The following is a 27,423-nucleotide window of genomic DNA, read 5'->3' on the forward strand; positions in this document are numbered from 1 at the left end:
TAAAGTTAGTTCGACCGCCAATTCGAACCAGATAAGGCCTTTAGAGTCCCAGCCTCAAGCCATCCTACAGCGCAATACACCAGAACTAGCCTATGCAAGCCCCTGAGAGCCCAACATGCGTAGGACATCTTCAGATATGCCAGAAAGAATTACCAAATATGCTGGAAAGGACACAAAATCATATTAGCACAGGACTACTCAAAGACTACAGTAGACACCAGGAAAGGTTCTCGCCCCAACGGCAAGTGCTCAAGAACAGAGATATCCAGTTCTTTTTCGCTCCCGCCAAACTCAAAATAACTGACGGGGGCACAAATTCACTTCTTCACAGATCCGCATGACTTGCACCAATACCTGAAAGAACCCCCAACTCAGCAGATGGACACAACATTGCCCGGCACGGCCAAAAGAGGCCCATCCCCTGATCTTGAAGAATGACCGAGGAGGTAACGTATCACAACGGAAGTTACCTCAAAGGCATACAGCCTAACCCTACCTCAAAGGCTAGAACCAGCCTACAATGTAACGTATACTACCTCAAAGATGTAGAAGATCCAAGCCGACGCCAACAACGAACAATCGCTACACAACCCCAACAAGGATCCAAACTACATGTGAACCAACAAAGGGGAAGGGTAGGACTTTGAATCTACTGTCCATTCGTCGATGTGATAAACACCGGACGCACAGAGTATCCTTTTAACAATGTTAACATTGGTATTCGCGGATAAAGCAGTTATAGAAATGCCTATCGCCTCTACAGGAGGTGGGTACGCACACTGATGTATATTGGCTTAACACGATATCCAAAGGTTTTATGTAACAGACTAAAAACAACTACTGCATTCACTCGCAACAGACTTTGCTCCGGGAGGCGCAATGGCGATTCTGCTGTCGCACTTTCCACAGACCAATTGTTGGGGGAGGGGGGAAAGGGAGGGGGAGGGTGCAGGGGAGGCGGTAGGGGGGTGGCTTAGGGGGCCAGGGACGGGGGAGAGGGGGAACGGTAGTATCTTTTTATAAACTTATCTGGATATCTTTGTCGCTTTTCTTATTTCAACTCTAGTATCAATTGCGCCAGAAGACAGTGCAGGGCTATAGCTCCTTGTTGGTCGGGCACAGAAAGCAGCCAACCCATTCCATAGACAACGGCTAGTAACAATTCTATAGCGCTCGCAACAGACCTCAAAATGACCTTTCTAAATGTTAAGGGCCTGAACCATCCCATCAAGCGCAGGAAGATAATAGAGTACCTAGCAAAATCCTGCAACAGGAAACAAAGCTCGATGAGGAGACTTACAAACTAGTTGGAGCAAAGTGGATAGCAGACTCCTTGTGCTCGCCCGCAACCAAAAAGAGGAGGCGTCATTCCGCTAATCTCCAAAAACTCAAAACTCACGATAGACTCACACACTCACGACAAACAAGGCAGACTACTACTGACCACACTCGCAAGAGGGAACGACCAACTCCACGTGGCAAACTTGTACGGCCCCAACTCAGATGACCCCCCATACTGGAAAGAAGTAGCGGATACTCTAGCCAAGGTACCACAAAACGCACTACTCGTAGTGGAAAGGGACACCACTGTATGCCAATAGCACCCCAACAGCTCCCATGCCGCACTCCGTAACATGTACACGGAGTTCAACCTCAAGGACGCATGGAGACTGCTACACCCTACCACGAGGGACTACACCTTCTATTCAAACCCGCACTAATCGCACACAACAATAGACTACATCCTATTCACAGGGGCACACACCCATATGATAGAAGAAGCGACAATAGAACCGAGACTGGTCTCAGATCACTCAGCAATTACCCTGACATTGGCTGGTACTCACAATGAGGCACTGCCCAGAAGGTGGAGATTCAGAAGTAGTACTACCGCAGACCCCGACCACAGGAAGGAGATTACAGACGCACTAGCAGACTACATGACAAACGACGACAACGGCGAGGTCAGCGTACACACTGTGGGACGCCCTAAAAGCTACAATAAGGGGGAAATTAATAGACATATCAGCTCGAATACACAAGAAGGTGAACCTAAAACTAACAGTACTAGAGGAGGAAATCAAAAAGCCACTTCTAAAACATCCTACAGCGGGTGGCTCAACTGGATCGCCCACCTAAGAGGAGCCGACTCTCTAGCGATAAGACACTCGCCCTGGAAAACCACCTCCAGGAACCTATGGGAACCACTGGACAGGTGCTTGGACACTTTTGACCCACCGTCAAAACTTTGAACTTTTGAATGATCTTCCAACAAGGAAAAATTCCGACTGACTATGAGCTCGCTTAAGCTGTTGGAGCTGCCATCTAATCTCTCTCTCTCTCTTTACTTATTCACATTTTCCTCTCTTCCTACTTTACTCCCAACCTACCACTATTGTATAACCAGCTAAAGGGGGCCATCTAAAGTATCCACTATGTATCGCTTACTTTGCACCGCATAGGACGTCCACCCTCACAAAGATATCACTGTATGTTATGTATGTGTATAAATACCAAAAATAAGTGCTTCAACAGCCGCTCAGTCACTCCTGACTCCCGCTATGACCCAGCCTCTCACGAGCTGTGGGGTGGCATAAGATCACACAGGTGCTCCAGATGTGCTGGAACGCAGAGTACCAAAGGATGAGCCTTACATGACAGCGAAGCACTGGGTAACGGGAGATGTCGAGGAGTCGAACTGAGGGAAGAGGACCCTTGCATATGGGCTTCCGCCTAATCACACCACTACTGCCCTGCACTGCCTGCTGTCACCTTAGGAGAGGAAGAGAAGTAGTTTGTGACCAGTAAAGCATTGGTGGGAGCATCAACCTAATTGGGTGCACAGTGCTGGTTAAAAGCGTTGGAGAGAGGGTCCTTCACGCAACAGCAGGCAGGAGAAATCCTTTTAAGAAAATAGTGCCCGGGCACTGTAATTAAATCCTACCAAGTAACGACACATGTAACCGGGTCTCCTCATGGGAGGTTAGAAGAAGAGAAAAGATGGTACTAAATAGGGACTACTAAGCCTATTGACCAATGAAAAGCCACCATATACAAAGAACCGTGACAAGAGCCAACTAAAAACATGGGTAGAAAGTGGGCAGGACGTCATGCCCGTATCCTAACCACAGCTCAAAGAGACAGCGCACGCGCTGTCTGGGCGAGACCTAAAAAAAAAAACGGTGTAGGACAGATTTACTTGGTTTACAAGAGATGAATCTGTCTCCAAATAGAAACAGATACCGAACTTTATTTTCCAGACGGGGAATGTTAAACCAAGACGTGGGCAGTGTCTGGCAGATAGGCCCACAACACCTCTGTTTTTGGTTATACATTTGTATCCCCCAGCGTGATTAGTGGTGGCTGTAAGTTACCAGTGGCAAACTAGATACCAACTTAGTATTCTGTCTATCTCTGGCTCCAGAGATTAGTGTAGCAACTGCTCAGTGTTTTGGACTCTTGTGAACAGGCGAGTCATAGCGTAAAGTAGTGAGCACCATGCTATACCTTTCAGTTGAGACTAGCCATCCGATGTCATGATAATGGGTGGCAACTTTTTTAGCCACGGTTTCGGAAGCAGTAGGAAGGTTTTGGGCTCGTGTTTCAAACTCCCCATTCCCCTAGATTCTGATTGTCTTTTTCAAACGCCTGCATTAAATGAGTTCCATTGTGTTCAAAATACATTGATTGCCTCAAAATGTAAACATTCTTTCCTGTGAATACGCTTGTTTTCCCTCTGCTCTCCCTTATCCATACTTTAAGGACCACCTCGATATGTCTGCAGCTAATTTACCACCGTGATCCGCTTCAGAGCCAGTTGTTTTAGAGCACCTGAAGTGACTGACGGTCCTTCTGGCCTACTAAAGGTATAGTCCTGTAGGATAAACCTACCGACTAACCACTGCTGAAAGAACAGTAATTTTATTAAAACAATTGGAAAGGGTATTCAAAGCACAATTTTATCCATCTTATCTTAGTACAGACACATGAGAATTTTGCTTATGTTGGAATTGATCTACCATGTTAAAAAATCGTTATATTTCAAGTGGCAAGCTCAACCATGTTGGAATTTATGCAGTATATTAATGAATGGCATTTACTGTTTAATTTTCTAATCTCTTCATGCAGTTTTATTTTTTATAACTGGCTAATTGCTTATTTTTCTTTGTTTCAGATATCCAAACTTATCTTGTGAATTGTTAACATCAGACGTCTCTCAAATCAATGATAGACTGGGCGAAGATGAGTCTTTGCTTACCAAACTATACAGTTTTCTTTCGAATGAATCTCCACTCAACCCATTATTAGCCAGTTTCTTCAGTAAAGTGCTTAGTATTCTTATTAGCAGAAAGCCAGAACAGGTAAAGTTATTGGGCCGCATTTCCACTTGCGTCCACAAATAATTTCTTTGTTTATTGGTCCCTCTGTTTTGTCAAATACAGTCTGACTCGTTGTTAATAGTACATGAATGTGTTGGATTTGTTTGCATTTGTACATTTGAGGCTTAGATTTTAATCTTTCAGTTTTTTATACATTGTTGGAAGCTTTTACATCACAAGAGCAGCTCCTCAACTTTCTACTGTAACTTGTAGTCAGCTGCACACTTTATGGACTATTTTTGTTTGTTTTTACTTTGATGCAGCCAGTACATCAAATGAAGGATTTGCTCTTAGGCTTTGAGAAGTTTATGACCTAAAGGCAAATGGGGATGTATCCAACAGTGGTTCACTTGGGAGGTGTAGGGGAAGATGAATACACACATTATTTAGAACAAAGATTTGTTGAAATAATTAGTCCATCGAAGCATAGCTTAAAATTGATAAGCCCACAACGTACACACAATTGAGCACCAGAGAACCACACAATTATTTAACTATGATGTATTCATATTTTTTAAATAATAGTATAGCGGCGCAGTGTGCTTTGTGACCACACAAAGCAAATTATAATAAATGAGATGCCAATTAATGTATGTGCGGGTTAGAACAATAACTTGGATTATTCGACCTCATAGTGGACGAATCCCCGGATATCCTTTTCATTACTGAAACTTGGATGAGTGATGATCTAACGACTATTCCAAATCTAGCACTTCCGCCTGGCTTCTCGATTACCCTGATTAACAGGGCATCTAGAGGAGGCGGTATTGCTGTGATTACTAAAACTATCTACTCCTGCTCCTTTGAGAAAATTAACTTAAACGGGGCTGAATGTGGACATTTTAATATCTCTAACGCCCATTTTACTTTTTCGGGGCTACTTATTTACAGACCCCCTGGACCAATGTGCGGGTTTATCACCTCTCTTTTGCAAATTGTGGAAGCCTACGCCATGAGATCAGCCAACTTTAGCATTCTTGGTGACCTCAATCTCCATTTCGAGCTGGATCAAGAACCGATGATCTGCACCCTTATTGCTGATCTTGCAGCTTTCCAGCTCTCCCAATTAGTTAAAGGTCCCACACACAATGGAGGCCACACGCTGGATCCTATTTTTACAAACATTGAATCATCCTGCTCTCCTGCCCGTACACCTATTTCTTGATCAGATCACTATATGGTTACACTGACCTTTTGTACAGCTACCCCTGATAACTGAAACCCAACTGGCCGTACGTAAAAGGCCCTGGCGTAAACTCCGTCTAGCAGATTTTCACGCTCTTCTGGAAACAGATCCTTTGAATCCCTCTTCTGACGTTGAATTAAGCTATGACTTGTTTTGTGCTTGGCTTACCCAGGGACTGGACAGGCTTATCCCAGTAACCTGGAGTACGACACATACCCAGGATGCCAATCCTTGGTATGACGAGACATTGGCTGGCCTGAAAAAGACTTGCAAGAGATATGAACGCGATTGGAGGAAAGACTACTCCACCGGAAAAAAAAGTTGGCTATCTTAACTCAAACTATATCATAAAGCCATCTGTAGGACTCGGGCATTATACTATGCCACAGAAATAAAAATTAACCCTAATCCGGCCAAAGTGATTTTTAAAATTCTAAAAACTTAACACAAAGAAATCTGTTAATGTTACCTCAGCGGCTCAATGTGAAGTGATAGCCTTCTTCGAAAAGATTCGGGGCATCGATCTGGCTTTTACCCCTGAGACTCAGCCCAGCGATAGCTTAGACACTTCACCCCGTCCTGTCTCTAGGTTATCTACCATCCCCGAAATACATAATGAAAGGTTCAATCAGCTTACTAAGCTCATTAAATCGGGCTCTCCAATGGACCCTCTTAAGCCTGCCCAATTTCGAGACTCCTCCCTGCATTGTTTTGCTCCATTACATAGTATCATCAATGCCTCCTTTTCCACAGGAGTGGTGCCAACTAAATGGAAACCAGCTTGGGTCTCCCCTATGCTAAAGAAGCCTACCTTAGACCCCCAGAAACCCGAACATTTTAGACCCATATCGTTGCTCCCCTGGGCCACTAAGATCGCTGAAGCCCATGTAAACACCATCCTTACTAATGTTTTAAGCTCCAATAACACTCTGGATGATACTCGGCATGGATTTCGTGCCGGGCATAGCACGGAGACTGCTCTCCTGGCTATGACGGAATACCTTCGGGCTTCCCTGGACCATGGTCAAACAGCGGCACTGATCCTATTAGACCTCATTGCCGCGTTTGACACTGTTTGCCACCAGACCCTGCTTCGCCGGCTGGAAGAGGCTGGGATCACCGATATGGCTCTTGCCTGGTTTAGGTCATTCTTGACCAACAGGTCATTTCGTGTCTCCACTCCTCCCTTCATCTCCAAGGCGATACGCAGCTGGTGGTCGCTCTATCGGAAGGAAAGGACATGGACCATCTCAAATTCAACTCAGGCCTGGCCGCTGTAGCAGAGTGGCTAACAGCCAATTGTCTGTAACTTAATACCGCCAAGACGGAGGTGTTGGTGGTGGGCAAAAACCCGGAACTTTGGGGAGATCACTGGTGACCGTCTAACTTGGGAAAAGCTCCTACACCTAAGCCAGAAGTAAAAAACCTGGGAATCTGGTTAGATTTTGCTTTAAGCTTCATCACCCAAAATAAAAAGGTTGCCGCTACATGCTTTGGCATTTTACGTAGCTTAAAAGCAATTCTGAAATTCTTCGACCCAGATACCAGACAAGTGATTGTCCAATCTACAGTGTTATCCAGATTGGATTATGCTTCTTCTCTGCTTCTTGGGACCAAAAAATCAGAAACTGCCCGCTTGCAACGCGTTCAGAACGCGACTGCAAGAGCTCTAATTGGCCTGCCCCGTTTCAGCCCTACCTCCAAAATTATTCGCAAACTTCACTGGCTTCCAGTAGTCCAGCGAATACAGTTTAAAGTTTTGTGTATCTCTTTCAAAATTTTAAAACAATCTAACCCCAAAATGCTAACGCCTCTGCTGAAGATGTATGTACCCACGCGAGCCCTTCGCTCGGCTGGGACGTTCCTTTCAGTTCCTAGCGGCAAAGCTATGGAACACTTTACCAGGCCACATTTGAGAAATAAATGACCTGTACCAATTCAGGAAAGCTGTCCCACCTAATTTATTCCCTTAATTTCTCCCTGTTGTGTTTTGTTCAGGATCAGCGCCGGGACGCCCCTTTGCTGGGGCAGCTGCGCGCTTTACAAATTCCCATAACATATCCACTATAAGCTGCCTTAGACATGTAAAAAAAATATATATCCCAAAGAAGCCGTACAGTGCTTTTCATGTGTCTAATGTGAGGCCATATAGCAAATAGGGAATTTTGTCAATGTTTCAACCCCAAACTGTTCACTTAGCAGGGGGGCTCATTAGGACATTAGTCTAAAAGACCCTTAACAACTCAACCTGAAGGAGGAACTGCGAAAAGCAAAAGCTGGTAACCCAGGTGGTAAAGGAGAGAATCCGAAGAGTAAAGTAATACATGAAGTAAATAAAAAATTAAAAGCAAGAGCTAGAGAATTGCCCATCAAGGAAACCAATCAAGAGCTTTCTTATGAGATAAGCTTATGTATGCTTGGATAGTTATCAAGTCTCTTAAACTGACTTTTGCCACAGAAAGTAAATGTCCCTTAGTAAGCCTAGGAATACATTTAATCCCCAAAGCAATTGAGATGGCAAGCTATGCAAGTCTGACAATGAAGCGGATGTCCTTAGCAGTTAGTTATGTGAAAGCTTTTCGAAGTGCTTTACTTGCCAAAGTTTTAACTTTTTAACATATTTCGAGTCCTGCAGAAGTGTGTTGTAAAAAACAGTTGTGTGTGCGCATGCCGATAATTGTAGTTTTACCTACATTTGTGTTTAAGTGGCATACAACCTCATTCCTGACACTTGGAACAATTACCATTCATCATACTTGTACCCAGTGGAAATGAGTGCACCAATTAATTGCCCTCTTCTGCAAAAAATCATTCTGCTATAAGCATTTGATCCATCAGCTTATCACCTGAAAATCCAATTAAAAGAATCTGAGTTGGGTCAGGTTCAGGTTTTAATGTCTTTATTTCGATAAATGAAATCATAAAAGACAACTTAGCAAAATATTTACAACAATATCAACATCAATTCATGTTACAAAACAAAATCATTATATATAAAGAAAAAGGGATAGTTATGCCTATGTATGTAAAATCAACACCATACATCATGCTTGAATCCAAGGTTAAAAAGTTATTAAACCATCAACGACAAAATCAAGACATTAAGTAATCCAAATATAATATCATAATAGTTAAAAAGCTCTAAAATAGGTTTAACAAGTATTAGTGATGGGCACTATACGGCTTACACTCTGTCAAATAACGGTAGGATTCCTTCTTGTTCTGATTACCCAAGCCCAACCTAGGTATTTAGCCAAGCATATCACAATAAAACCAGTTGTGTTTGTTTTTAAAACCCTTATTGCATCTGAAGATTTATTACAGTTCATACGTTTAAAAATGGGTTTTAGCCACTTTGAACGGGGTTCGCTATATCGCGGGCAAACAAACAAAAAGTGAACCTCTGTTTCCTTGCACCCAGGGCAATGGCTACATAGATTACTAGTTTTATTGTTCCATGTTGCTGTGAAGGAATTGAGGGGTAAAGTGCCCACCCGAAATTGGTAATACAATTTTTTGTCTAGGGGCTTTGAGATAAGATCCCAATATAGCTCCCGAACCGGATCCAATTTAAATCTTAAAAAACGTCCTGTCAGATCTTCAGAGCCGGATGCCTGGACCAGAGAATGGCGGGTAGAAGCCCAGAATAAACTCTTGAAATCCTTTTTTGAGGGAAAGTTGCTAATATCTGGCGAGGACCACAGGTGGCTAAGGCCCATGTCAAACAGGGTCTTTTTCACCATCTGCAGCCATGGGATTCTCTCTGAGCCCCCAATAGCCTTCACCTCGGATACCTCCTTTGCAAAGAGTGACAACTCCTCCGTGGTCCACAGACGCCTCCAGGTAGACACTACTCTGTAACGTGCCATATCCGTTATTGGACGGCAACCCATGTCGTGACAAAGAGGGATCAGTGGTGTTGATTGGGGGAGTCCCACCAAACTACGAAGGAACCTGCACTGGATTTTGTACAAACTTGAAAGATCCATAAAACCCCATAACTCTGCCCCGTACAATGTCGCAGCGTTGATTTTAACATCGTAAATTTGTAAAGCCGGGGCAACCCTTTTGGTAATCGATTTCTTTTGCTCCCGCAAAAGGCAACCAGTGAGTTGGGACAGTTTTAAATGCTGGGTCTCAATTTGTGGTTTCCAGGACAATCGGCAATCCAGAGTGACCCCCAGATACGTCATCGTGTCAACTTGTTCTAGGTTAACCCCATTAAGTTGTACACTACTACGTATTGTTTTTTTTCTGGAGAAAACCATAAATTTTGTTTTCCCCACATTTATCTGAAGGTCATTACGATTACAGTATTCCTCAAAGTGGTTCAATGCCCTCTGCAGACCCCCCCTCGTTTTAGATAAGAGGAGGGTGTCGTCCGCAAAGATCAACAATGGGAATTTTGTCCCCGCCAGAGACGGAGCATCGGTGTTAATTGACCCAAAAAATTTCACTACCTGGTCTATAAATAGTAGGAATAGGGTGGGTGCGAGAACGCACCCCTGGCGGACTCCTCGAGAGACTGGAAAAGAGTCCGTAAATTGGCCTTGTGCCCCCCATCTGACCCTAGCGAAATTGTCTTCATGTAGTCTGATGATGATGTCCACTAGTTCCCCCGGCATTCCTAGGTCCCTTAAAACCTGCCACAATTTTCCTCTCGGCACCAAATCAAATGCTGATTTTAGATCTATAAATGCAGCAAAGATGGTACCGCCGCCAAGTATGACAAATTTCCAAAAAATCATGCAAAACCTCAGGACCTGGTCTATAGTACTTGTACCGGGTCTAAAACCTGCCTGTAAAGGGGATAGTATTCCTTCTATATCCATCCACCCATGAACCCTCACCAAAATCATACGGGCAAAAACCTTTTGAAAACAATCAATTAGGCTAATCGGGCGATAGTCCCTGGGTTTGTTCTATCGCCCTTTTTGTATATGGGGAGAATCTCCGCCCCTTTCCAGGTCTTGGGAATGTGGGCACCTCTCGCAATGATGTTAGCTATGTATGTTAAGTAAGGTACCCACAGACCTGTATTTGCTTTAAAGAGGTCAGCCGGGATTTGGTCCAACCCAGGTGCCTTCCCCCTCTTTGTTAGCCCCAATGCATATTCTGTTTCAGCTTCGGAGAAGGACAGGGTCAAATTGCCTGGTGTTGTTACCGGCAGCATAGACATTCTGGACGGGGAATCATGGGCCACTGGACAGAATTGGGTAGAGTAATGTTTGATCCAGTCTTCCGGGCAAACATGGTTGGACGGAATGCGAAGCTCACCATCTTTACCACATTTGACGATGTCCCAGAATTTGACATGGTCGTTTGATTTACTGGCTTCCAGAAGATCTGCCCAAAATTCGTCTTCCCATTCCTTTTTTGCCACCCATTGTACTTTTTTGTACCTTTTCCTAGCCTCTTTAACAGCACAGATGTCTCTAGATTTAACTTTTTCTATGAGATGGCTATGTGCCTCTCTACATTCTCTATTGTACCATTTACTTCTTGGGGGGTTCAGATGTCCAGTGTTATGATTATATGGCTTCGATAGAATAAATTTAAGTTCGGAAAAACAATTATCATGAATACCCATCAATTTATGTAAATCATCCTGACCCTTTTCAACAGCAACAGACTTCATGTTATTTAGGGCACATGTCACTACATTTTCAATGTTGGACTGAATCGTTACATCGTTTGAAATTAGTGACCACTTCACTCTCCTCCGGTCATTTGATACAGTTATCACCCCTTGCCCCCTAGGATCAGGTTCCCTTAATCTTGTCTGATCACACGTTAAGAATTTCAAGGACAAGGGGTTATGGTCACTCTCAGGTCGTATTATAATTTCCATGTCATCGATTACATTCCAATGTTCCATTTTTATAAAGATATAATCGATACGACTCTTCCTCACACCATTGTCAAAGGTAGGGTTTGCTCCAAAATCTGATTTTGTGCGACCGTTCACAGCCCTTAAACCCCATGTGAGGCAGAAGGATGTCCAGTTCAGGGCGGCCTCCGTTGCTTTGACTATGGTTTTGTTGGAAAGTTCAGGAATTTTCCACGTGACATCTTCTTCGAACCCCCAATTATCCTCTGGCTGGTACAAAGGCTCAATCGTGCAGTTGATGTCACCTGCTAACATGATGAGGGAGGCTTTATCCCAGCCCGTTAACAGTGTATCTAATTCGCCGATCAATTTGGGGCATCTGCCGCCAGGGAGACCTCTGGAATATATGTTAATAATGAGCAATTCCTGCCCCCCTGTTTTGCTCAACCTTACCGCCAGTATGTCAGGGTTATCCACATACAGTTCAGAAGCTGAAAAACCCCAGGCCTGTTTGACCCATGTGGTTAAGCCCCCAGACGCCCGCCCCTTTACACCTTTTACTGCTGGTTTGAAAAAATTAATATAGCCAGCCATGTAAAACGGAGCTGTAGCCCATGTTTCCTGCAGTAGCACCACCTCATAGTTACCTATAAACCCCGACCAATCGTCGGATACCAGGCGTGACTTGGCTCCAGCAACGTTCCAGGACACCAAGTGTGAATGTAACAAATCTATCTCTGCGTAGTTGTTGCTAACAGAGAACGGGGATTGGGGACTCGGTGGATGGGTGTTTGTTAGTCCTGCTTCTTCTGCATTAGGGGAGGTGCCTTTAACCCCCAAAGATCCCTTTACTGACCTGCTACTATGGGGCCTGGGCTGTCGCTCTTCTACCGATTCTGGGGTGGGGGTGAATGAGGTATGGGCTCCTTCATCTTCCACTAGTGCTAGATTGGGTGACTGGTTTGGTGCACATAGTCAGTCAACCCATTCTAGGTCGGACAGTGCCTCAAAGTGGTTGTAGAGGGGGGGATAGTATGGGGGGTGATGTATTACAGGCTCTCGGGGTCTTCCCCCTTTGACTTTCCATGGATTATATCCCGTATGGCTTGTTTGATGAGTATGGGGATAAAAGTAGCCAAGATGTAAAGTCTGGACATCTCCCAAACGGGCAAATCTAGCTTTCCGTTGGATTCTATCCACTACCCACGGGTCTCTAAAAGAAATTAGAATGCAGTCCCCTTCTAGATCTTTTTCGCCCTTTCCAACCCAATCTACTCTCCTTACGTATAAGATTTCGGTGGGGGACGACGGGGGGAGTGGGCGATGTTTATTCAACCAGAATGTAACCTTGTTCCGCAAGTCCACCTGGGATTCTCTAATGCCCTCTTTAAGTGGAGCCACTCCTGTTAGCACAATAGTATATTGAGCCGCTTCTGGTGGTAGGTTGACCCTCTGAGTTTTCCGTGAGTTTCTATTATCTAACCTCTTGTTCCTATCTGAGTATGGAGTTTTATTATCCCTATTTGATGCAGGGGCGCGTGCTGGGGTGTTTTTTGATTGCTTTGATGCAGCATTAGCTTGATGTTTTACCCCATGAGCGGTGTTGACTACCGATGCAGGTTTAGCCTTCGGTGGGTCTTTAATGGTGGCTCTAGTTATAGATGTTGTTTTTGCCCCTGTTAATGGTTTCATGTTAGTGTTGGTAGATGATGTCACTGCAGGAATTGTTGTGGTTGTCCCGGTACTTTGGGTAGAACCCCCTTTAGGAACTGGGCCCCTTGGCTTAGTGCCAGATATGTTTTGTAAGAGGTCCATATTAATATTAATTGCCGCTTCTAGGACATCTATTTTGGCGGACATTATCCTTATATTTTCTACCACCGGAAGCAGTAGGTTTTTAACTATTGTTTCCATTTTTGCCAGCAGGATGTCATCGCTACTAAAACAGGTTGGGCAAGGGTTAGAGGATCCTGAGTGAGCCAATGATGGGCAATACACTATCTGTGGTATTTGGATGGACTGAGAGTGGGAGGGACTATTCTCGGAATCTATTTTAGGTTGTTTCTGTGTCTTTCCTCCCTCGGGGCTGGATACATGTTTTCTTTTCCGTGGTGCCTGTTTGGTGGTTTCTATTGGTGGGACAGGGGTACAAGGTAAAGTAGTGGCATTTATTTGAGAGGTTTCAAGCACAATGGATTGGCTATTCTCTTCTATGCTAGTCACATTACTATTGGAGACCACGTCCATGTTTTCATGTAGCCTAGATGTAGTGGCTTCGATCCCTTCTTCATGGACAATTATGTCGGTGTCTGATGTTGAAATGCAATTAAATGATGCGTTAGTTAAAGGGCTTTTGACACGAGCCAAATCACCTATTGAGGAACGTTTCCCAGTAACTAGGTCCAGGGACAATCTATGCTCAACCAGTTCAATTTCTTTTTCCAGTATACCGGTTGCTCTGGTAATAAAGGCATCTAGGGGGCCTGAAACAACCCCCTTTGAAGTTTGGATGTGCACTAGACGCTGCTTTCCAGATCTAAGGGCCATTTTTTTGGGGCAGATATTTAAGCCTCTGGATACGTATTCGCAAGAATATTAAACGAAGATTCAAGGATTCTGGACCCAACCCAACCTCGTTAACCCCCCCTACTCAACCTTATGCCTGGGCGATTCAAAGGGTGCTCTTGAAAGCCCCACTGACCCCCGTCTGGCAACAAGGAGGAGAATGGAGGAATGCTATAAATTGGGGATTATGCAACAGTGTTCAGTGGCACAGAATAGCAATATTCTTACAATTGTGTCTTTTAGTCAATAACAATACCTTGGGTATGCCTTAGCGTAGAATGTAGGATGTTAAGGAGTGGGCCCAGCCCAGCCTCCTTCGGCCCCGGACGGCCACAGACTGTCCCGCCCTTGTCCCGGGCTTCTCCCGGCGCCCTCCCGCGCGCTCTCGCGCAGCGGGGATGACTCTACTCCTTTGTAGATGGTTGCTTGCACTCTAGGGGCGGGGCCGGCAGGGAGAGCAGCCCAGGTGGCCACGGGCGCGCGGGGGCTCCTGGAACTTGGAGTCCCCCGCGTCTAGCTCGCAGCCCTGCCGGTCAAGGAATCAGCACACCTGGAAGCCCCACAACAGCTCCTGGCCGCGAAGCGGGACCCGCGAAGCGGGTCCGGCGAGGGGCAGCGGCGGGAGCAGGCACAGGCAGGTAACGCTGGCAACAGGGAGCGCCCTCAGCTCCTCCTCGGTCGCTGTAGCTGAAGGTCCGCAGTCCGCAGGCTTGGAAAAAAGGAATCCGCCAGATGGAGGGAAAGACGGCTCTTTAGTCGTCCAGGTGGGGGCGGGGCCGGCAGGGAGAGCAGCCCAGGTGGCCACGGGCGCGCGGGGGCTCCTGGAACTTGGAGTCCCCCGCGTCTAGCTCGCAGCCCTGCCGGTCAAGGAATCAGCACACCTGGAAGCCCCACAACAGCTCCTGGCCGCGAAGCGGGACCCGCGAAGCGGGTCCGGCGAGGGGCAGCGGCGGGAGCAGGCACAGGCAGGTAACGCTGGCAACAGGGAGCGCCCTCAGCTCCTCCTCGGTCGCTGTAGCTGAAGGTCCGCAGTCCGCAGGCTTGGAAAAAAGGAATCCGCCAGATGGAGGGAAAGACGGCTCTTTAGTCGTCCAGGTGGGGGCGGGGCCGGCAGGGAGAGCAGCCCAGGTGGCCACGGGCGCGCGGGGGCTCCTGGAACTTGGAGTCCCCCGCGTCTAGCTCGCAGCCCTGCCGGTCAAGGAATCAGCACACCTGGAAGCCCCACAACAGCTCCTGGCCGCGAAGCGGGACCCGCGAAGCGGGTCCGGCGAGGGGCAGCGGCGGGAGCAGGCACAGGCAGGTAACGCTGGCAACAGGGAGCGCCCTCAGCTCCTCCTCGGTCGCTGTAGCTGAAGGTCCGCAGTCCGCAGGCTTGGAAAAAAGGAATCCGCCAGATGGAGGGAAAGACGGCTCTTTAGTCGTCCAGGTGGGGGCGGGGCCGGCAGGGAGAGCAGCCCAGGTGGCCACGGGCGCGCGGGGGCTCCTGGAACTTGGAGTCCCCCGCGTCTAGCTCGCAGCCCTGCCGGTCAAGGAATCAGCACACCTGGAAGCCCCACAACAGCTCCTGGCCGCGAAGCGGGACCCGCGAAGCGGGTCCGGCGAGGGGCAGCGGCGGGAGCAGGCACAGGCAGGTAACGCTGGCAACAGGGAGTGCCCTCAGCTCCTCCTCGGTCGCTGTAGCTGAAGGTCCGCAGTCCGCAGGCTTGGAAAAAAGGAATCCGCCAGATGGAGGGAAAGACGGCTCTTTAGTCGTCCAGGTGGGGGCGGGGCCGGCAGGGAGAGCAGCCCAGGTGGCCACGGGCGCGCGGGGGCTCCTGGAACTTGGAGTCCCCCGCGTCTAGCTCGCAGCCCTGCCGGTCAAGGAATCAGCACACCTGGAAGCCCCACAACAGCTCCTGGCCGCGAAGCGGGACCCGCGAAGCGGGTCCGGCGAGGGGCAGCGGCGGGAGCAGGCACAGGCAGGTAACGCTGGCAACAGGGAGCGCCCTCAGCTCCTCCTCGGTTGCTGTAGCTGAAGGTCCGCAGTCCGCAGGCTTGGAAAAAAGGAATCCTTTTATTGTATAGCTTCAGAATCCTCCTCAATCGTAGCTCCCATCTGATAGACTTCTACCTGCAGATTCCTTACCTTTGAATTTCCCTAGGTGTCGACTGGACCAAAAAGATTTTTTTGTTAGCACTACCCCTGCACGCTGGTAGGTGGTGTTGATTGGCTCTGCATGGCGTCATCAGTGTAGTCTGCGCTGGAAGTGACGTCTTTGTCACCTATATAGGAGTCACCTCGACACGCTGACTTCAGTTATTTTCTTTTCGCGACAGCCACTGCAGATCCGATAGAAGAGCTATGTAGTATCCTGCATATTTACTGTAAGGTATTTTACCACCCCTGCTCAGCCACTGCCTGTGCTCTGACTCATTAGAATGTTTGAGTCTGATAAAACTACAAGCTACCCCTCTGTTTTTGACAGGCTTTCTTCAATGTTTTGTCGAGGTTTGCGTATCCACTCCTGGTGTGTCGGACTTCATAACGTAAGACTAGTTTTAAAACCTGTGGCACCTGTCACTGTGCCATGTCGGTGACAGGCTTGCATTGCATGTGCTTGTGTTGACTGGATCGCAAAAACAATTCCAAGTCGCGCTCCAATTGCCAGGCCATGGTGCCAAAGTCTTTAAAGAAGCTGTCCCTGAAGTAGCTATTAGCCTGGCATCTGACTCTGAGGAAGTCACGATCATCTGAACATGCACCTGGGCCGACTCGGAGCCTCCAGGTTATCCAGTAGCTGGATCAACCCCGCTCAAATGAAAGACCATATCAGGCTGTTTCTCATTTTTGAGTGGCCCGATCCCTCTGGAGCACCTTTTGGCTCCGCAGGGTTGGGGGTTGGCCCCCCTCAATCTGGTTCCGCGCTGGCAGCTCAGATGGACCCAAACCTCCTCACCTAACACCCTACCCTTTAGAGCTCCACTTCCCATGGCACATTCCCTGCCACACTCTCACAGGGAATCGAAGAGGCTAGATAGTTTGGGAAAGAAAATATTTTCTTTGATTGCGGTCCATGAACACCCCATGCTTATTGAACTGGTATTACCACACCCTGTGGGAAGCTGTTTGCGCAAGTGCTGCCACAGATCCTGGAGAAGGCCCAAGCTATTATCTCCCAAACAGTTACAGATGCAGTGAAGTGGCTAGGATACAGCAGACTCCCTGGGTAGAGTGGTTTCACAGGCGTAGGCGCTCAGACGCCTTGCCTGTCTAAGAACATCTGGTATTTCGGGGGATGTCCTAAATTCCCTCATGGGCATGCCTTTCGATGGCACCCATCTCTTCAGAGGCAAAGCAGACTCTGTGTTGGAGCGCTTTTAGGACTTTCTTGCTTTGACCAAGGCCTCTTGGTTACCCCATGTCCCCGGGCTTTCAACTACTCCAGCTCTATCCCAGCCACTGAGCTGTGCATGCTTCTCAAGTCTGTGTGGATGAGCATGCTGTTCCTAACGGCGTCATCGGCCAGGTAGCCAGTGGTCTGATATCGAGCTTTCTGATTCTATCCTGGATTTTAGTTAGACTGACTAAGGCTAACAATAAATAATAAATAAAATAAGGCTGCTGGGCCTCATGGCCTCCTGCACCCTGTTAGTGACACATGGCATATGCACGGTTTGCAGTGGAACCTGAAGTTCCAGTGTGCGCATCATTGGAATCTCTCCAACATGGTCCATGTACCTGCAGTGGTGGCTACTGAACCATGATTGGATCAGAGGCAGCCCGCTCTCCCTGTCCCAATCTGATCTCACAGTAGTGATAGATGCATTTCTCCTGGGATGGGACGGGTTATCTGGGAGAGGTTGAGATCAGAAGACTCAGGTCTCCGGTGGAATTTGGACTCACATCAATATGGTGAATTTCTGGGCAGTTTGACTGGCATTGAAAGCCTTTCAAGCCTCCAAGGAAAGGCTAGTAAAAGTGTTCACGGACAACACCACCACCATGTGGTACTGCAACAAACAGGGTGGGGGTCGTGGCATCTCTGGACATGGCTGGAACAGCAGGGCATTTCCCTGGTGGTTTGACGCCGGGCAGGTTCCCTTAAATCCAGAGCGGATGAAGTCCGCTGTCTATGCCTAGCAGATTAAAGATTGAGTCTCCATCCGGAGGAGCTGTGAGGAGAAGCTTAGTTGGATCTATTCACCTTTGCCGAGAACGTGCAGTGTCAGCAGTTTTTCGCTTTGGAGTTTCCAAGGCAGCTGTAGTTTGGATACACTTCATCTCCAGTGGAGGTCAAGCCACCTGTACGCCTTTCCGCATATACCACTGCTGCCCAGAGTTCTCAAGAAGATCAGAAACAACTAGGCCAAAGTCATTCTTGTGGCTTCAGACTTAGCACGGAGAGTCTGGTATCCTGAGCTTCTGAACATGAACTTCAGTCCTCCGCTCAGGCTGCCCCTTCGGTAGGATTTTCCGTTGGGAACCGGTCCACTCTGCCTCCTTGCATGAAGATTGAGTGGCAGCTGTTGATGACTTTTGAACTCCCTCCTGAAATCTGTAATGTTGTTCTGGCAGCCAGGTGGCCTTGACTAAGACTGTATACACCTGCCGCTGGAAACGCTTTGTATCATCTTATACGCAAATGTCTATTGACCCTCCTTCTGCTTCCCTTTCTGAAATTTTTTCTTTATATTTTGACTCTTGTCCAGCAGGGCTCTGATCTGGGCACTCTGAAAGGGTACCTTTCTGCCCTCTCTGCCTTCTTGCGGCTTCCAGAGCAACCCTCACTTAAGTCTCCCATTGTAAATAGATTCCTTAAATGTTGTGTACTTATGTTCCCACCTTCCCGTTGGTTCTCACCTTTTTAATGTGCTAGATTTGAGCCTCTTCAAGCTGCTGATACTCAAAACCGCTCTTCTCGTGGCGATCACATCTGCCACAAGGGTGCGTGAGCTGCAGGCTTTATTATTCAAGCCTCCCTTCCTATCCATATTCCCTGACAAACTGGTGTTTCTCACTAGGGGTTCTTTCCTACGGAATGTGGTAACATAATTTCATGTGGGCGAATCTGTCACCTTGCCCACCTTCTACGATCCTCCACATCCTTCTAAGGAGGAGGAGCGACTCAATTGTCTGGACCCAAAGATAGCATTGCTCTGCCTTGACCACACACACAAGAGTTCCGGGTGGATGACCAACTCTTTGTTAGGTAAGTTGGTGCGAAGAAAGGTCGTTTGGTGCAGAAACAGACCAGCTCTCAATGAGTTGTTCTTTGCAGCAAAATCTGCTACGCATTGGTAAAAAAAAGAGAAGAGATAAAACTGCAACGACTGCGTTGGCCCATGGAGTTCCAGTCCTGGACAGCAACTTGAGCGTCCCTGCACAAGTTTACCAAACGCTACTGCCTACTGTTAGGTCCACAGGGACGGGCACTGTTCAGTCCTACAGGACTTCCTAGGTTAAATTAGTCTGCAGACCCTCCACCAGTGTTCGTATTGCTTTGGTATCTATTCAAAGGTATCTGCAGCTAGAAGTCTGTATCAGATGAACAATTCACTGACCTTCGGTAACGCCTTATCTGGTAGAGATAGTATCATGGTGTAGATTCTTTACCGACCCACTCATCCTTTATGCTCTGCTAACCGATATCTAGGGCTGAGGCTGATCCCTTTTAGGGCCCTAGTTTAGACACAACCGCGTCGGTGCATTTCATAGATCCGTGCTTCTGGTGTGGAAAGTCGTGAAAGTAACATAATTGCGCTGATGTGATGCCTATATAGGTGATACAGCAGTTCCTTTCAGCACGAACCTAGCTATGCGGAGCCGAAAGACTCCACCTTCCGGTCTGCAGGCATACTGCTAACAAAATATTCCATATCAAGTCTAACGCCTGGGGAAATTTAAAGCTAAGGAGTCTGTGGCTAGATATTGTTTCTTCCAGATAAGACATTACAGAAGGTAAGGAGCTTGTTCGTCTGGAGTATTGTGTTGAGCCAGTTTGGTTTGCCTGCAAGTCCGGTTTAGAAGGAGCTTGAGTAAGTACAGTACCTTCAAATTGTGGACATGTTTAGTTTGAATAACACATCTGACTTGCGTTCAAAGCCTAATCGGTCTAGTTTTAGAATGCCTCTGGGTAAATAGCTTTTCTCTAACCGCTTTTCTTATTAGATGGGTTCAGTAATCATTCTGTGGTAAGTTGTGAAGGAATCACAAACAAAAAACCTTTGGGCATATGCATGCGCCATTAGAGGTACAGAAAGCATACGTAACAAGATACCCTGTGAGCGGTTGAAAAATCGTAGGAAGTGACCTACTGGGAGCAGTGTCTGTGTTCTTGCAATTGAGCTTTGAAAAAGATCTGCAACATGTAAGGAAAGCGGTGCCTGAGCTGGGTTTTTGTCATCCTGATAGTGAGGGAACTACACAAAGAATATGTTTGTATTAATGTCCGCTATGTACATCTACAGACTTTTCATGGAAGGTGAAAGCAGTTCGCCTCATTTGAAATTTGTCTAAGAAATTGCATAATGTATTGAGTAATTTATTACATTTAGACTAGACCTAAGCATTGCAAATGCCATTATTACTAAATAGTCACCATCCTTTTCAGCTGCCAGCAAAGCCGAAGACTCTTTGCTGTAACCCAGCACTACTTCAGTATATCCTCCTCCCTTTTAATACTTCAAGCTCCTCACACTTGTCCCTGTCCATTTTTATCCATCCCCTATCGTATTCCTTTCTAATTCTCTAACACTAGGACCTAGCACACATTTTGCATCCTGCTCCCAACACTTCTTTCTACATTCAACTTAATGCTTTGATTGTTCAAATGACTGTACACTCGACACACCGCTCTCCATTGTATTGTAACCAGGCTTCCGTTTCACAATTCTCATACAGTAAAGTGGTCTTGAAGATATGGCTCTTTCTCTTTTGCTTGGATCCATGTGTTCGAGGCATGTGTTGGGGTAGATGCACTTACTTTGCATATTTCTGCCATCTTTTTCGAGTCTGGGTCTGTGCAAGTTGTTTTTCTTTGCCAAACTCTATCGAGTCACGTAGTAAGGTGACTCCTCCTCCTGGTGATAGAGTGCATGGACATTGACTAATTTTTTAGATTTTCTCTCTGCCATCGGGTTTTGATGTGTATTACAGCACTCAAGGTGGAGACGGTTTTCGGGATCCTTTCAGTGCGTAATCCACTCTACCCTTGTCGGTATTGTTTTGAATGTGTTTTCCTCCCTTGTGTGTCGAAACTTAGAAGCGTCTCATTCGTCCTGTCGGAACGATCTGATAGTGGCTTTTGGGCCTCGCCCTTCCAGGCTTCCTTACTCACATTCAACTCCATCAAGGATACTCTGCTAATGCAACAGACTGTTCCAGTTCTCCCCAAGTGCAATTCTAAGGACTGATGTGCATGAGGTCTGCAATCTGTGGTTCTTCCCTGAGCACAAAAGAAAATTGTTAGGCCTGTCGGTTGTTTCGATTGGGGAAAAAAACCTGAGGGACCATCTGGCACTACGCAGACCTAAGCAGAGACGGGAAATCGAACAGACTTCCAATATCTTTGGACAGGAAGATTCTAACCGGAAGAGTAAGATCCAGAGGCCTTTGCAGCTGAAGGGGCGTTTTTGATTGGAAATTTGGACTCTGAATTGGAGATGGACTTGGAATCACACGATCTGCCGCCGGGTCAAGGTGCTGTGATTACTCAAACCCCTCACTGCTCACACCAACACCTTCGGCATCCTCGAAACTAGTCTCCCGGGCCGCCATTAACATCTGGCCGTGGTTGGCTCTGACATTCAGCTTCAACTGCCCCACCCTCTGCACCAGAACCACTTTTAAAGCCTTTCAGTAACACGCAGAGCCTCCATCTCTTCGGCTCTGACCACTTCGAAAGTCAAAGCTGTTTCGGTTTCAAAATCTTTGGCACCGAGATTGGCTCCCGTTACACTCCGGGAGCACATTTTGGAGACTATGCAGGAAAGGGTGGATCCGAAACAACAGATCCATGGACATTCAGAGGCTTGCCGCATTGTTACAAAGACTGCATAAGTGCCTTCTGCCAAGCGGCAAACCCCTTTCCAAGAAACCATAACTTGCCGATGCCTATGAAGAAAAAGGACAAGGCTACCAGTCCTCTGCACCCTGTTTATCCTTCTCACATTCCACAACCTGTACCTTCTGGACCTCACTGATGGTGTGTAGGTCCCTGATCACCAAAGCTATCGTGTGGTAGCTGAGGAGAGCAGCTAAGGCTTGTTAAAGGGGATGTAAAGTGGGTACACTTATCAGTCAGCAAGCTTTCTAGAATGATGAATCACACGTGTTTACAAAAATAAAGTAGTATTTATTATAACACTAATATAACTAACTTGGTATATCTCTTACCCTGAGCTATCAAGAAATACGTTCAAATCGGGTAAGTAACATAGAATAACATATTGGGTGCAATTGGGACGGCCAAACCAAATACCAAAGTGGTATAAGAGGTCAGTACCAACATGATACTGTTACCCAAGGATAGAGAAGCCCAGGAGAACCAAGGAATCGCCAAAGGTGAGGTAGTGCTCCAAGGCGCGTAGGTAAAGAGTGGTTACTATGGGTCAAACGTCCACAGGCCAACACAGGTTAAGTTGCGGTTGGTATTTTCTTTTTCCGGACCCTTCCCAGAGTACACCAATTGGGTCAAGGAAGGTTGGAGATCCACTCCACCCATGGATACCCAGGGAAATAGGATACCTATACCAGGGAGCCTGGGTGCATGGGCCGGAGTGGTGTTGTACCCGACCGCAGGAACCAATAGAGGATCTTTGAAGTCCTGTGGCTGAAGCGATTTGTGGACCAGAATAGTGGAGCCCGAATGTGGCTTCTAGACGAGAAGTACCTGAAAGCAGAGGGGGCAGAGTCTGAACCACCAGGTATAGCAGAAGCAGAATGTCACCACTTGTCAGAGGTACTTGCTGAAGTACGATTGTCTTGAGGAAGCAGCTGTGGAGCCCAGGTGACCATGCAGGAGAACAGGAGCTGCCCCACCAGCTGTTCCACGACAAACAAGCAATGCAGGAAGGTCAGTGGGAGGCGGGACCACCATCAAGCCTTGGCAGCTGCAGCAGTCTGCTTTAACGAAAAAGATCCTAGGATGCAGACCAGCAAGGTCTGTGGGACTAACCCAGTAGAGTAAGTCCGGAGCCAGCACGCAGGAGAGCCAGCTGGAATCGTTTGAGCCCCTGGCAGCAGGCACTGGAAGTATCAAGGAAAGCCTCAGCAGCACACAGAAGATGGAGGCTCACGGTGCAGAGGATGCAGACAGGACATTGTTCTTAGAGCTGTGCAGTGCTGGAGGTTAAGGCTTCTGGAGCTTGAAGTTCTTATTTGAAGAGAGCCAACAAGCCTTGGCAACAGCAAACTGATGTGGTGCACAGGGAGGCGGTTCAAGTCAGCTGGAGAGGGATTTCAGTCTCCCAAGTTGCAGGGAAGACTGGTCGGGTCTCTGGAGAGCCAATAGACCACACTGCCACCTGTATTGCAGAGTCTGGCGATGTCTGTGAAACAAAATTTTCAGCAAACTGGTAGTCAACGTAGCACCACTGAGTTGCAGTAACTTGAGTGTGGAGACAAAGTTGCAGCAGGAGTTTTTCCGCCAAGAGCAGTCTTTTCGTAGGTCCTGACTCAAAGATGCAGCAGATTTTCAGTGTCCACTAGCAGAATAGTCTATGCCTGTCTTCCTACGACCTTCTAGTCTGACCATGAAGATGCTGTCCAGACGAATCTTACGACCCACCCTCCGAGGACCCATTAAGTAACCCTAAAAAGGGGAAAAACATCTTCTGCGGTTACCCACCTATCTGGCAAAGGGGGCAGGGATGTTTCTTAGCTGGCCTAGGTAGTCTAATGTTCCCAGGGGTCAAGATTCACAATTGCAGAATCAAGTGGCCACCTAGAGGTGGTCTGGGGACCTCTCTAGGAGGAGCTGGACCGTGGGGTGGATACTCCCCTGTCCTTTTTGTAGTTTCATGTCAGAGCGGTAGCCAAGAGTTCCTGAACTGGGCAAAACTGGTGTATGCAAGGAGGGCACTAATTATGGTGGTGCTCTTAAAGTAGAGGTGCTCAAACCTCTACTTCGCAGGAAATCCTTTGTTCAGCTTCCCCCTGCCTAAGTTAAGGTCATCAGCAGTGGGGCAGAACACGGTCTAGGGTCTGCAGCAGCGTGGGCTGTCAGGCAGACCCTGTAATGTTACACAGGTAGGTGTTGGGGTGTGGTTGTCCTCTAAGGAGTCCCCCGTACATGGCATTGTGCAACTAACACTGGAATCAGTGTAGTTGCATGATTTCAACATGTTTGATACCTAACATGACCAGGTTTGGGGTAGCCGTTATGAAGCCGGACATGTCGACTTGCTAGTGTCCACTACCTACCTTAAAATGGCTGTCCCTTACTTAAAAAGCTCAGACAATGGAGTCTGGTGTTTGTAGGGGTACATCTACTTGTGCAGGGGTACCCACACACCTAGAACCATGAACCCCTCCCTTGGACTGAAAGGCCTTCCTTAGGGGCGACTTATAGGTTAAAAGTGCAGTGACCGGGATACAAGGAAACCCTTATATCTAAAGTGAAATGTGCTTGCACCATTTCATGCAGACAGAGGCAGCAGCTCTGCAGATAGTTTGAATGGACTCCCATGGGTGGCACAATACATGCTGCAGCCCATGGGAGACCACTGGTGTACCAGTACGTTTGATAGCGCAGTACCATATTCTAGGTAGAAACTGTGCACCTCACAATTGGCATACTGAGGTGTCACTAAGTAGTTAAAATCAAATTTAGAGGATAGCGCACTGCCACTGGGGTCCTGTTTAGCAGTCAAAACATACTGCTGCCAGGCATAGATTGGGGGTATCTATGCCAGAAAGATCCTACTTTACTACAGCCTTCCCCAGACCCCTGGCAGGATTGACTTTGGCCCACCCCCAACCTCCCCACACTTAACTTATAGATGCCTCATGCAAACGTTTTGTTGCCCAATCTGCCAATGAATGTCATATCTGATTAACAATCCCTGTGTTTTTTGCAATTCGCCAGAGCTCACTGGGAAAAGATGAAGGAACTCCTTCATATCTCCCAGAGGAACATAAAAAGAAAGGCCAAGAACTGGTTCAGGAAGGAAAGTTCATTTCCATCTCCTCCATTAGATGCGCATCGGACTTTGCAGATACTTCTGCCAGAGGCATCAATACAAATATTCTCTGACAGAGGCATGCCTGGTTTGCGTATCTCTGGGTTTAAGCCAGAAGTCCAGCAAACCTCGGCCCACAAGTAGATGGGGCCTTGGAGCCAATGAAAACAGATACTGAAGTTGCCAAATCTATGGGGGCACTTAAAACTACCATTTCTCTGGGCTCCTTTCATAACTCTTCTTATAGAGCAGGTTCGAAAGCCTTGTCTACAGTTGTCTCCGCATCCTCCTACAGGTCACAAACCCAATCCTCTCCATCTAGAGGGTATTTCTCAGGCAACTAAGGGGGAACAACTTCAAAGGTTGGGGAAATGGTACACCAACATGTAATGCCCCATCCGGTTAAAGTGACATCTGCCCCAGGCTCCCGCCTATCATTTTGCACTTGTCCTAGGTAGATTGCAACACTTTCTCGCCATGTGGCAGTCCATGACATTGGACAGGTGGGTGTTGGACATTTTTCAACATGGGTATTTCCTGGAGCTCACCAGTACTCCTCCCAATATTCCACTTCGCACCCACAGACTCTCCCTGACATATTACCAACTGTTCAAACAGGAAGTGCAAGCTCTTAATCAAAGGAGCTATAGAGCCAGTCCCTCTACAACCTCAAGAATCTCGTTTATTCCCTGTACTTCCTTATTCCTAAAAAGGACTGCTTTCTAAGGCCCAATTTAGATCTTCAGCCTCTGAATCACTACATACTGTCAGTGCCCTTCCGTATGGTCACACTTCAATGGGTGGTTCCCCTTCTACAGCAAGGAGACTCATGTCAGCACTAGACTTAAAGAACCCATACTTTCTCATCCCTATCCACCAAGCACATCGCAAATACCTCCAGTTTGTGATACCAGGAAAACATTACCAATTTAAAGTCCTTCCATTCGGAGTCACCACTGCACCTAAAATGTTCACCAAATGCTTAGCAATGGTAGCAACTCATTTACGCAGACAGAACATTCATGTCTTCCAGTATATAGACTTACCAAAGCATGTACACACCTGTGTCGTAAACCTATTCAGATTACCATAAACCTCCTTCATCAACTGGGGTTCACTATCCATGTTCAAAAGTCCCATCTTAATCCTTCACAGCTGCAGCCATATCTAGGGGCTATGCTCAATACTCAATTAGTTTTAGCCTATCCAAATGCAGCCAATGTTCACCGTTTTCAAACACTGCTACCACAATTTCAAGCCAATCAACACTTAACATTCCACACTTCTATGCGTCTTTTGGGAATGTTATCGTGCATCGCCATAGTGCCTCATGCAAAAGTGATCCTGCGACCTTTACAAGAATGTTTGGCACGACATTGGAATCAGTCAGAAGGTCGACTGTATGATCTATTGTTGGTAGACAGCCGCACTCCACTTTCTGCTGTGGTGGAACACACAACACTTGTTAAATGGGCGGTTGTTCGTCGACCCTGTACCACAAGTCGTGCTATAAGCAGGCTCTTCCCTCACAGGGTGAAGTGCTCAACTAAAAGATTTAACAGTTCAGGGGCTCTTAGGACACCAAACACCAGAATCTCCATGTCGACTATCTGAAGATTCAAACTGCTCACCTATCATAGCATAGCCATTTCTACCCCAGCTTGGAGGCAATGCCGTCTCAGTGCATGGCTGTCATTGTCCAATGTACAAAAACAGGAGGAGGGGGCATACTCTCTACAGTTGTCACGTCTCCCTGGCCTTTTGACGTTGGGTAATACATCACAATAAATATCTGTTAGCCAAACATCTTCCGGGCACAGACAAAGAGTTGACTGACCCCTCAGCAGGATGCAGTAACAAGTCCACGAGTGGGAACTTAGCACCCAAGTCATCCTCACATATTTCCAAAAGTGTGGGGTTTGCCACGCATAGACCTCTTTCCCACACCCCCATCCAAAGGCAATGCACTAAGAATGAGTTGGTCATGAATATTTGCGTACACTTGTCTACCTCTGCCTCTTCCTCCATTTCTGGTTCGGAGGTTCTCTTACAGGGGATACTCATCAATAGACATAAGCACATTATTATTCCTGGCAATGCGCGGGACCCCGGAAACACAATCCTATGTGTGACCAACATATATGTATCTATGTGTGTGTGTGTGTGTGTGTGTGTGTATATATATATATGTGTGTAATATATATGCTGACTAATGCTGTAAGGACTTCCCTGTATATCATAAGCAATACAATAAAAACCAGGGAAAAAACAGCAAAGCATGTTTGAAACTGTTTTAATGCTTA

The 27,423-nt window shown here is 47.0% G+C and overlaps 1 protein-coding gene across 10 annotated transcripts in view; it reads left to right on the forward strand.

The window, feature by feature from the left end:
• The window catches only part of PPP6R3 (protein phosphatase 6 regulatory subunit 3), a 1,665,951-nt gene that overhangs the window by 225,868 nt on the left and 1,412,660 nt on the right, over positions 1 to 27,423 (forward strand). For all 10 annotated transcript variants that reach the window (XM_086957827.1, XM_086957831.1, XM_086957834.1 and 7 more), the window contains one exon: positions 4,175 to 4,361. In XM_086957827.1, the coding sequence (XP_086813953.1) occupies positions 4,175 to 4,361 (187 nt within the window). The remainder of the gene's footprint in view (positions 1 to 4,174; positions 4,362 to 27,423) is intronic.

This window comes from Lissotriton vulgaris, chromosome 2_1 (genome assembly GCF_964263255.1).
Source record: "Lissotriton vulgaris chromosome 2_1, aLisVul1.2, whole genome shotgun sequence".
In the NCBI taxonomy this organism is placed as follows: domain Eukaryota; kingdom Metazoa; phylum Chordata; class Amphibia; order Caudata; family Salamandridae; genus Lissotriton; species Lissotriton vulgaris.